The sequence below is a fragment of the Sorex araneus genome, chromosome 5 (genome assembly GCF_027595985.1).
Source record: "Sorex araneus isolate mSorAra2 chromosome 5, mSorAra2.pri, whole genome shotgun sequence".
NCBI lineage: Eukaryota > Metazoa > Chordata > Mammalia > Eulipotyphla > Soricidae > Sorex > Sorex araneus.
Window position 1 is genome coordinate 114,626,593 of NC_073306.1, and position 12,080 is coordinate 114,638,672.

Sequence of the window (12,080 nt, forward strand, 5' to 3'; positions counted from 1 at the left end):
ACGGTAGGATATGCCTCCTGCAGGCAGAGGGCGGCTCTCTCAACAGAGATCCCCTTTCCTTCTTCCCTGTATCCCAGGGCCTGACCAACACACAAGACACCGAATAAGAGAGATGTGTAGTGAGACGAGCAATGGTCTCTGACCCTCTGGGATGTGGTGGTCTTTAGGACTCCAAGAGCCGGCATGCATCCACTCTGTATGTGGGGTGGAAACGGACTTATCCCAAGTAACACTTTCAGTGAGAGCTCAGACTAAAAGCAGCCTGCTGACTCCCCAAACGATGCCCCCCGCCCCCCGTAAACCATCTCAGGTTCTCCAGCAGATTCGCAATGTGCTTCTGGGCTTGTTCCTGACCCTGGCTTTCTTACATGTCACTGTCACTGTCATCCCGTTGTTCATCAATTTGCTCGAGCGGGTACCAGTAATGTCTCCATGGTGAGACTTGTTGTTACTGTTTTTGGCATATCAACTACGCCACGGGGAGCTTGCCAGGCTCTGCTGTGCAGGCGGGATACTCTTGGTAGCTTGCTGGGCTCTCCAAGAGGGACGGAGGAACCGAACTTGGGATGGCCGCGTGCAAGGCAAACGCCCTACCATTACTGTGCTATCATGTAAAATGACTAAAATGATAGTGCCTTGGAGACAGAGAACTAGTACAAGGGCTAAGGTGCTTGCCTTGTATCTGGCCACGTCTGCTTCAAATCCCTGGCCCGCCCTCCGTCTCCCCAGGCTCCACTCAGGTCAGTCCTACGCACAGCGTCAGGTCAGGTGTGGCCCAACCCCCAGTCGCCTAAGTAATGCAAGGGCCCGGGGAGTAAACATTCAAGCCTCCATAAAGCAGGGTGTTCCCCTATTTGTGAAAGCACGCAGAAAATATGTTGATCTTCCTGGCTCATCCATCCTTCTCGCCCAGGGGCACCCCCCTCCCTGCAGCAAGCAGAGCCCCCCGCGACAGGAAGACCTTTCAGGGCTGCTGTCCACAGTTTCCAATCCTGCCAGTCCCCTCCCTGCAGTATAGTCTTAGGGGGGGGAACGTCTTGTCCTGAGCCCGCCATGGTGCTTCTTCCTCCACCCGCCTCCGCAGGCACGGGAGCCGCCCGCCCCCCCCCCCCCCATAGTTCTGTGAGCAGGACTCGGGGACTCGGCACAGCCCAGGGCAAGAACACTCCTTCCCATCAGAGGACGCACAGTCCTGCCACTCCAGCAGGGCAGCCGCGGGCAGGGCGATCTTGCAGTCCCAGCCTCCTCTTTAAAATAGGCATCAGATGCCGAGGGCTGAGCCACGTCACGGGCTGGCGCTTCGTAAATAAAGCGGAGGGAAGTAATAATGACCTCATTTTCACTTAACGAAATCCACGTGACCAAAGGTCAGAGGACCGGAGAGATAGTCCAGGGCTAACGGCCTCCTCGCTGGTGGCTGACCCCGGGTTTGATCCCTGGCACCACACAGGGTCTCCCGTGCACCTCCTGAGCACTGCTGGATGCGGCCCCCAAGCCAAAGACCAACAAAGGTCAGAACCACAAGAGGCCGCGGGGATTGTGCAGTTCAGGTCTGGGCATTAGAGAGCAGAGCCCAGAGGCGGGAGGCAGCGGCAGGATCTACCAAGGTCACACAGTGAGGTGGCGGTAGGAGGAGACTTTTTTTTTTTTTCTTTTTGGGTCACACCAGTGATGCACAGGGGTCACTCCTGGCTCTGCACTCAGGAACCACCCCTGGCGGTGCTCAGGGGACCATATGGGATGGTGGGAATCGAACCTGGGTCGACCGAGTGCAAGGCAAACGCCCTCCCCGCTGTGCTATCCCTCCAGCCTGGTAGGAGGAGACTTGATGTGGCTATTTTGCAGGGAGGCCTGTCCAGTAGAGCTTGGCCTGTGTTAGGGTCACGAACTATACCTGGTGGTGCTGGGTAGCGGGACACAGGGCCTCCCCACGCAAGGCCTCACTTGCACCCTCAGCACCTTCACCAACCCTGGACCTGGGTCTCTTTATTTTTCTACTGCTCCTCTATTTTGGCCCGTTGGAGTTTTCCCTTCTTCCCCGTCCCCCAACACAGCAAGTGCCTGGACTCCCTCCCTGCCCAGGCCCCCTCCTTCCCAGTCATCCTGCACCCGCCAGTAGCATCTGTGTGCGTGTGCCATCGCTCTCCCATCTCATCTCGCCCCTTCACACGTGATTTGGGGGGGGGAAACGGTTGAGGGTCATCACGGGCCCTAGCCCTCACCACAGTATTAGTAACTGCGATAACAAGGGTCACCAATGGGGGCCGGGGAGAGAGCACAGCAGGTAGGGCACTTGCGGCTGACCCAGGTTCGATCCCCAACATCCCATATAGTCCCCCGAGCCCGCCAGGAGTGACTGCTGAGTGCAGAGTCAGGAATAACCCCTGAGCATTGTCGGGTGTGGTCCCCCCAAAAAACCCAAAAAACAAATAGAGTAACCAACAACACATACATACAGGGCCCTGAAGTGATTTTACCAACACCGCGTGTGCATTCCCAGCTTTCTCCCTGATCTAACTGATTTAGGGGCAGCATTTCCTCAAACTTCTTTGTTTTATTGGGGGAGGGGATGTCGCACCCAGAAGTGCTCAGGGCTTACTCCTGACTCTGTGCTCAGGGCTCACTCCCGGTTCTGTGCTCAGGGTTTACTCCTGGCTCTGTGCTCAGGGTTTACTCCTGGCTCTGTGCTCAGGGATTACTCCTGGTTCTGTGCTCAGGGATCACTAGTTGCTGGACTCTAGTGGGGTGCTGGGGATTAAACCCAGGTGAGCTGCCCACTGTGCTATGCCTCTGGCCCCCTCCTCAGACTGATTTGATGTCACATTGACTAAGCCCAGCCACGGGCTAGAGGTTAGAGGCGCAGAGAGGAAACTTAGAGGTTAGAGGTGCTCAGGGCTCTGCTGGGAGGCGCGTCTGGTGGAACAGGGGCCCAGGGCGGTTAGGGCCACAGTCTCTTTTGGCCCAGCCGTGCAGCAGCAAAGCGTCCTGCCTCTCCCCGTGGGGAGTCTCTATCACGCTGTCTGAGGCCAACTCTGGCCATGGAATAAACTGAAGCAAGAAAGGGTGGATGAGAGGCTGTGAGTGACGGCAGGAGGGAAGGTAAAGAACAGGTAATGCAGATGTGAAAAGTGGTCTGTCTGGTTTCAGGGAGACTTCAGGGAGGGGAGGGGCGTGCAGGGGGTCCGAGTGAGATCAGGTCCCTCGGGGCCGGCAACCCCTGGAGCATTCTGCCACCACCCTGCTTTGGGGACTCTGTCCTCCACTGCCAGGATTTTCCAAAGCCGGGCTGGGCCACCCATGCCCCCGCAGGCCCGTCAGCTGCCAGAGAGATGTCTCAGCCTTTGCAGGGGGAACATCTGCATCGCCCGGAGCCTTCCTAGGCCGTTAGCCCGGCGGCCCAGCTCTCTCTCAAGGAACCATCCAGAGGCACGATGGGGAAAGAGGGGCGAGAGGAGGGTCCCAGCATCCCCGGTTCCCTCCCAAGCCCCCGACAACACGCTCTGTGCACAGGCACGGCTTTTGAGCTTCCCTGTCCGTCTCACCGAATCCTCACTGCAGCCCCCCGAGACCCCCACGGGCCCCAGACTGGGCAATGAGGGAACTGAAGCGTGGGAAGCCACTGCACAGAGGTGACCCAGTGACGGGGGACAGGGACGCCACGATAGGACAGACTGGTGCCACCAGAGTCGCTGCGCCCACAAGGTCACTGTTTCGAGAACTTCCGAGTCCAAACCCCTCATTTCCCAGCCCCAAGCTTAAGTTCTGAGCCGCTTTAGGAGACGCAGGGCGGGGGGGTGGGGGTCCAACCCCACCAGGTAGAGCCAGTCACGAACTCAACGAAGACGAGAAACCAATTCAACACCTGCATTTGACAGACGAACAGGCACCACACGGGAAAGAACTAAGAAGGATCCATGTGGTCTATGGGGAAGCAAAGGCCCTGGGGGCCACACTCGGACCCTTCCCTCCACCCCACACCAGCAGATGGGCAGAGAGGGCAGAGGGTGGCCAAGCCCTCAGGGTGAGGGCTGATGGCGGGTTGGCACGTTGTTCCAAAGAGCCCGGCTCCCTCTCGGCTGAAGGGCGAGGGAAAAAGTCCCCTGGCCCCTGGGAGGGAGACTGAGGCCGGGCCTCCCTCCTCCCGGGCTCCTGGACCTCGTTTCCAGTTCTCCTGCGGGGCCTTGCAGCTTCTCCACAGGAGCACAGGGTGGGGAATCAGGCACTGGCACTTGACCTTGGGTTGGTTACGGGGTTCCCTTCTCCTGCCACCCCCAAGTACCCTTGCTCCTCCCCCAAGAAGGGGCGGAACTGTTTGCTAAATCCCCGACGCGGCAGACAGACAGACGGGAGTGGGGTGGTCCTTAAGACCCTCCCAGTCGCCCACCTTAGGCGTCTTCCCAGCTGCAATGGGCATCATCCGTCTAACGAGCGAATTTCCCAAGGGGTGGGGGCGGGGGGCGCAGGATACGGGTGCAGGGAATGAAGGGAGGGTAAGATGAGTCACAGTTAACCCCTCCTCGGCCGGGGTCCTCTGGAGGATTCTACCGCAGCGAGCAGTCGCCCGCTCCTCCCCCCCGCCCCCCCCCCGCTGCGGTGCGGCTCCGTGGGGAGGCTGGGGGTTGGGGGAGCCCCCCGCCCGGCTGCTCCGCGGCCTCCTCACCTGCGTCCACGCGCCCGCCCTCCGCAGCCCCGCCGGCTCGCAGCGCTCCAGCCCCGCTTGGCGCAGCGCCTCTGCAGTCGCCGCTGCAGCTGCCCGGCCTGGATCAGCAACCTGCGGCGGCGGGGGAAGGAAAAAATAAAAAATTAACTGGGAGGGGGGAAAAATTGAGATTTTCAGAGAAGGCGCGCGGGGCCGCGCGGGCGGTGGCGCCCGGGGCCGCAGGGGGCGGCTGCGGGCGGGGCGCGGGGTCCCCGGCGCGTCCAGGGCGCGGCCCCTCCACCTCCCCGCGCGGGGCGCCGGGGCGCGGCGGGGCCCGGCTCCGGGGCATCACCTGCGGCCGCGTCCATGGCTCGGGCCGCCCTGCCGGGGCCGCCGAGCAGCGCTCCCGAGGCGCTGCTGCAGGCGGCTCGCGGGGTGCGCGCCCGGGCTGGGGCTGCCGGGAGGGCGGGGCGCGGGCTGACGGGGGGCCGGGGCGCAGCCAGTCGGCGGCTCGCGGGCAGCTGCGTAAGCGGCCCGGCCTCACTTTGCTTCTTAAAGAGATAGTTGGCACCCGGCTCCAGGGGGCGCTGGCGGGGGCCTCTCGCACCCACGCGCGGGGGCCCCGACTCGCAGCGCGGCGGGCGCGCGGCAGGGCGTGGCGGGGAGCGGGGGCTCCACGACAGGAGGGGGCATCCTGGGCCCGCCTCTTGCCTTTCTTCTTTTCTTCTCGTTGTGGGTCACATCCGGAGATGCCCAGGGCGCACTCCTGGCTCCGCACTCAGGAATCACCCCTGGCGGTGCTGGGGGACCCTATGGGATGCTGAGGATGGAACCCGGGTGCAAGGCAACGCCCTCCCCGCTGTACTATCGCTCCGGTCTCACGGTCTCTTACCTTTCGAGGCTCCAGCTTTCTCCTTTGTAACTCGGGGTGATGGTACCAGCTTCACTTGGATTTTTAAAAAATTATTATTTATTTTGGTTTGGGGGCCACACTCGGCCCCTGTGTGCATCAGGGCTTACTCCTGGCCTTGCGCTCGGGGCTCACTCCGGGCGGGCCGGGGTCAGTGGGGCGGGGCAAGTGCCCGGGATTGAACATTTGACTGTGCTCTGGGCTTTCTCCTTGGCTGTGTTCCCAGGGGTCAGCCTTGGAGGTTCTTGTGGAACCATATAAGGTGCCCTGGGACCAGTTGGAATGGCAGGGTGCGTGCGAGGTAAGCACCTTACCTCTATCCTATCTCTCTCTGGCCATCTATCAGGACTTGGAGGCTGGGGCCCTACCAGGATGTGCTCAGGATTTACTCCTGCCTGTGTGCTCAGGGATCACTCCTGGTGGTGCTCACCCTACACGATGCCTGGGAACAAATCGGGAGTGGACAATGTGCAAGGCAAGTGCCTTAACAATACCAGAAATTTTAATTTTATTAAAAAATTTAAAATTAAGATTCTGTGGTTTGCAATACTGTTAATTATGATTTCTCAGGCACATAATTCCAACATTACACCCATCACTGGTGTACCTATCTCTGTCCTCTCAATAATCCCAATATCCCTCCCCCCACCAATTTGGTTGCGTGAATCAATTCTCCTATTTTGCTAGCCCTTGGTTGCTACTTTGCTGTGTATCTCTAAGTTCCACATATGAGAGATCTTTATGTATCTATCCCTTTCTTTCTAACTTAGCATGAAATTCTCTAGTTCCATTCATCTTGCTAGAAATTGCACAATTTGTTGCTTTTTGCAGCTCAATAGTATTTCGTTGTGTATATATACCACTTCTTGATCCATTCATCTGTAGTTGGGCATTTGGATTGTTTTCCTATCTTAACTATTTACTAAATGCAGTGATGAACATAGGTGGCATACATTCTTTTGAATAAATGTTTTTGCGTTTGGGGGATACACACCAAGAAGTGGTATCAATGTCTTATATGGCAGTTCTATTCCTATCTTTTTTTTGAGAGATTTCCTTATTGCTTTCCATAGAGGCAGAACCACATGACATTCCCACCAACAGTGGATAAGAGTTTCTTTCTCACCACAGCCTTACTAACACTGTCTCCAGACTTTTTGATATGTGCCATTCTAACAGACATGAGATAGATCTTATTGCTGTTTTCATTTGCATTTTCCTAATCATGAGTGACAATGAGAACTTTTTCAAATGCCTGTTAGTCATCTGTATGTCCTCTTTGAAAGTGTCTGTTCATCTCCACACCCCATTTGTAAGTGGGGTTGTTGGATTTGTTGTTGCTGAGTTTTGTGAGTGCTTTATAGATTTCAGATATCAACTGTTTATCTGATGTATGTGTGCAAATATTTTCTCCCATTCAGTAGGGTGTCTTTTTATTAGAGCTTGAGATTCTTTCGCTATGCAGAAGCTTTTTAATTTGATGTAGACCCATTTGTTTAATTTTGTTTTTGTTGTTTGGGAGAGGAGCGATAGCGCAGCAAGTAAGGCATTCGCCTTGCATGCAGCCGACTCAGGTTTGATTCCTCTGCCCCTCTCTGAAAGCCCGGCAAGCTACCGAGAGTATCTCACCTGCACGGCAGAGCCTGGCAAGCTACCCATGGCATATTCAATATGCCAAAAACAGTAACAACAAGTCTCATAATGGAGACGTTATTGGTGCCCCCTCAAGCAAATTGATGAGAAACAGGATGACAGTGACAGTGACAGTCAAAACAGTTGTTTTTGCCACTGGTAATCTTGTTAAAGACTCCTGCAGTCAATTTCTTGGAGAGTTCTACTGTTTTCTTCAATGTATTTTATGATGTCTGATCTAATTTTTAATCCAATTTGAGTTTACTTTTATGAATGGTGTCTGGTAAGGTACTAATTTCATTTATTTACACGTGACTATCCAGTTTTCCTAACACTATTGGTTGAAGAGATTTCTTTGCTCCACTTATATATTTAGCCCCTTTGTAATAGATTACTGCCCATAACTCTGGGGGCCTAAATCAGGAGTTACCAGGATTTTAAAACATGACCCGTATTTGGGCTCCTAAAAAAAAACAAGGGCGAGAATCTCAGATGCCTGAAACCAAAAATGTTTTTCTTTGAAGTATTAAGATGGCAGGGCATTGGAAGAATAATGACAATCTAAAATGTTCATCACTTTCCTCATATTTTTTTCCATTTAGTCTCGAGGAAAAGAAGGGGAGAGCAAAAAAACTGGATTCTCTGTTCAGCCCTTCCACTTCTAGCTGTATAATCCACAGAATATATACCTTAATGTTCACTGAAGCATTATTATCCTCAAAGTGAAACAATTTACATATCTATCAATTGAGGAGTGGATAACCAAATGTGGCATTCTCATGTAATGGGATATTAATCTGGCATTTAAAAGGAAGGGAGCATAAATGTTGGCCATATCAATATACCTTGGGAACATTATACTAAGTGAAGAAAGCCAAACATAAAAGGCCTTCAAACATTAGAGACTAAATGTAAATAAGTGGTTGGAAGGAGGAAAGGAATGGGAAGTGAATTGATGAGTACAAGCTTTTTAAAATTTTCATTTTTATTTTTTGAATATTTTATTTTATTTTTAATTTTTAGAATATTTGTATTTATTTATTTTTAATATTTAAAAATATTTTATTTTATTTTTTTGAATCACCATGGGGTACAGTTACAGACTTACAAACTTTTGTGCTTAAGTTTCAGTCATACAGTGATCGAGTACCCAGTGCCCATTCTCTACCACCCATGATCCCGGTATCCATCCCACCACTCTAGCCCCATCCCCCCCACCCGACCCCACCTCTGTGGCAGGGCATTCCTCTTTGTGCTGTCTCTCCTTATGGGTGAGTACAAGCTTTCTTTTAAGGTGATAAAATTTTTCTAAAATTAGAAAAGGGTGATGGTTGTGTAATGCTGTGAAGATTCTAAAAACCATGAATTGAACACGTAGAAACAGTAAATTTTATGAGGTATATCTCCAAGAGAGCTGTTAAAACTATATTAGAAAATTAAATCAATTATATTGGAGGAACAATATACCATGACTGAGTAGCATTTATTCTGGAAATGCAAGGTTGGTTAAATTTTTTTAACTGACCAGTGTGATTCATCATATTAGCAATCAAAAGAAGAAAAACTTATTTCAGTCAATTGATTCAGAAAAAGCATTTAACAAAAATTAAATATCCATTCATGAATAATGAAATATAAATATCAATCTTAAAATATGAGGACTAGAAAGGAACATTCGCAACTTGACAAAAATTACCTATACAGATACATACACATATAAAACTAGCTATAGCTGATATCATGCATGGTGGTAATAGAGTGACATGTCTCCTCTGCATGGAAATAGCTTGCAAAGAAGAAAACTGGCCCAAGTTGTACATTACATGATTGTATGTGTTGAAAATCCCAAGGAAATTACTACAGTCAAACAAATAAATTCCTATAATGAATTTGTGTATTTTAGTAAAGTCATATGATCCAAGGTTAACACATAAACGTAAATTATATTAATGAAAATGATAGTAATATGGAAAATATTGAAGGCAGTGCTAGGGGAAAGACCAGTGAGGGAGGTGGCTTTTACTCAAAAAGGGCAACATAAATGTCATATAAGAGGGAACTGTTCTGTTTCTTGAAGTGATCTCTTGAAGTGTTACATATGATAAGATTACATAGGACTTAAAACATACGAATGAGTGCTTGTGTAACTGGTGAACTATTAAGAAAGTGAATCAGGTAAGATATTAATAGTGGGAGATATTGGCCAAAAGATATTCAGAATATGTGCATTATTTATTCCAACTGCATATGAATATACAGGTATCAAAAATATCACTGGAACTCTCATATACTGCTAGTGACAGTGCAAAAGTCATTCTGGAAAAAATTGGTAATTTAAAACAATTGGGACCTCTCCAGCAGTGCTGGGGGCCCCAAGTCACCTCCAGTAATACTTAGCCCCAGCAGAGTGGCACCGACACATCAGTGCTTAGTCAATGATTAGTGATGCTCCTGCTCAGAGGTTCTGGGGTCACTGGGGCAGGAGGATGGAGTGCTGGCATTAAACTAAGGGCCTCCCTGATGCAAAGCATATGCACCGCGCAGCTATCTCACTACCCATAATTTAAAAAAATTAAGCATGCAGTTACCAGGCACCCAGTAATTCCAATTCTAGATATTTAACTTAAACACACACACACAACTGTGCACGAATTTATATAGCAACCCTATTTACAGTTGTTAAAAATAGAAATAAATGTTCCTCAGTGGGTAAATGGATAAATAAACTATGGTATATTCAGATGACAGTCTCTTACTGAGCAATAAATAGGAACAGTGAGTGGAACTCATGGGTACGTACAATAACTTGGACAAATCTTAAAGGCATTATACAGAGTGAAAGAAGGCAGCTTAAAAATATTATAGACTATCTGATTTCACTACGGGATATCCCCCCAAATGACAAGACTGCAGTCATAGTAGAAAAGAGGTTGCCAGGACTTATACTGTGGGAAATGTGTGGCTACAGAAGGAGAGCACAGGCAGCTTGACTGAGGGTAAAGCTATTGTTGGTATCTTTATTGTGGTGGCTCCAGGAATGCTTCAAATTTGTAGAACTGTGCACCAAAATAAAAAATTTAACTTTTCCTGCATGTTAATTTTAAGAATAAAATAATTTAAAAGGTAATTTTGGCATTTTAGTAGCATAGTTAATATATCAAAGAAACCACTTTAATTGTAGTTTGTAGCATAATTCCAGATATAACAGTATTTTAGAGTATTCTAGGCTTTATATTTTATAAAGCATACACAATGCAGTACAGGAGAGGGCTCACAGAGCATTATATGAAAATTTTCTAATTCAAACTTTAAGTCTGTTAAGAAAGAAAACAATAGTTTTTTGTTTGTTTCGGGTTTTGTTTTTTGGCCACACCCACTGATGTTCAGGGCTTACTCCTGGCTCTGTGCTCAGAGATCATTCCTAAAGGGACTAAGGTGACCATATGTGGTGCTGGGGATGAAATCAAGGTCAGCTGCATGCAAGAAAGTGACTTAGCCGATATACTATCTCTCAGTAACCCCCCAAACAATAGTTTTAGTATCTAAAATGCTCAGCAAAGACCAAGTAAAAGAACATTTATTATGCTAGCTCTTGTATTCACAGACAACATGCAGAGTAAGTATCTGTTAATTTTTAACATAAAAGCAAAATTTGTTTTGCTTACACATATATTATGACTACATTAATTGAGTGACAAAAATGTGAAGTGGCCTTGTAAATAGATGCAAAGCCATTCAGGTCATTTAAAATAAAGATGAATTTTACAACTACTCAATTAAGACATTAGATTAAAAATCAGGGACTATGTCAAACCAAGGATGATATATATTAGAATCAATTCACTGTTATTTATGGGACAATAAGAAAATTTTAATTCAATTTGATAAAATATAAGTGAGTAATCCAATATAAATTTGAAACACTGATGGAAAGATTGGTGGTGTATCTCTGAGACTGTATCAACAATGACTTCAATAGTTTATAAACTATAGTACCTCAATAAAAATTAATTAATTTTTAGATTCTTAAATATTTCTTGAAGGCAAATGCTGTTTAAAATATGTATACTAAGCACAACATTTAAGTCAAGGAAATGGTAAATTCTATATACTCATGTCAGCTAGTTTTTTTGAACTATTTAGCTGTCTATAGGTATTTCTGTGAGCATTTAGGTTTCCAGGTCTGTCTATGATTATTTTGAATTTACAGAGGAAGTAGGAGTTGGCCTATCTATGAAAAGAATCAGACCTTCCGTTGCTTCTAGGCAGCTTCTTCAGTAGACTGAACAATCTATACTGAGATTTCAGTGACAGCATAAATCTGCATTTTGTGAATTTCTTCACATTTCATGGAACATTGGTCCCACTGTAGCTATGATATCTTCGTAGGGAGCACTCTGGCTCAGTTCAATTGCCTTCTGCTTTTTCAGGGCAAGGAAGCTATAAAATTTGGCTGCTGCTTGTTTTCGGTCACCATTTTTACAGAGCATCATTAGACTAAAGTATTCCTTTCCCATCTTGTTGGCTTCCTGGGGAAATAATTAGAAAAGAGAAAAGGAATGAAATACAATTATGAAAAGAAAACCAGGCTGTGGATACACAATGAACAAAAAATATTGATATTCTTGATAAGTGAGTATAAAATCCTTAATGAGGCAAAGTCAATGACTCATCCATCAGTACTCTAAAAGCACAGTAGGTAGTTGAGTATGGGCTTGGTTCATTGAGAAAATGCATACAAAAGGACGTAAAGTATTTTGAAAATTCCTAATATGTCATGTGAATGTTGGATCTTATGCTCCCAAAATCATTATGTATGTAAGTGGCTCCTGTGGAAAGTGTAATTAGTTTAACCTGGAGGTGAGGAAGACTTCAGGATTTGGGGAGGTTTCAAATATA

General features: G+C 48.2%; 2 protein-coding genes across 11 annotated transcripts in view; both read right to left on the minus strand.

The window, feature by feature from the left end:
- Positions 1 to 5,116, minus strand: part of SNPH (syntaphilin) — a 46,113-nt gene extending 40,997 nt beyond the window's left edge. For 7 of the 10 annotated variants that reach the window (XM_055138129.1, XM_055138125.1, XM_055138123.1 and 4 more), the window contains exons 1-2: positions 4,992 to 5,116; positions 4,661 to 4,771 (exon numbers count right to left, since the gene is read on the minus strand). The gene's annotated coding sequence lies outside the window, so the exon portion shown is untranslated. Of the gene's footprint in view, positions 1 to 4,384; positions 4,404 to 4,660; positions 4,919 to 4,991 lie in introns of those variants that run through there. The other 3 variants (XM_055138122.1, XM_055138120.1, XM_055138128.1) reach the window with 3 other exon arrangements.
- Positions 5,117 to 11,521: 6,405 nt separating this feature from the next.
- Positions 11,522 to 12,080, minus strand: part of RAD21L1 (RAD21 cohesin complex component like 1) — a 32,105-nt gene continuing 31,546 nt past the window's right edge. Inside the window, exon 13 of the mRNA XM_004612683.2 lies at positions 11,522 to 11,710. Within this exon, the coding sequence (XP_004612740.2) occupies positions 11,522 to 11,710 (189 nt within the window). The remainder of the gene's footprint in view (positions 11,711 to 12,080) is intronic.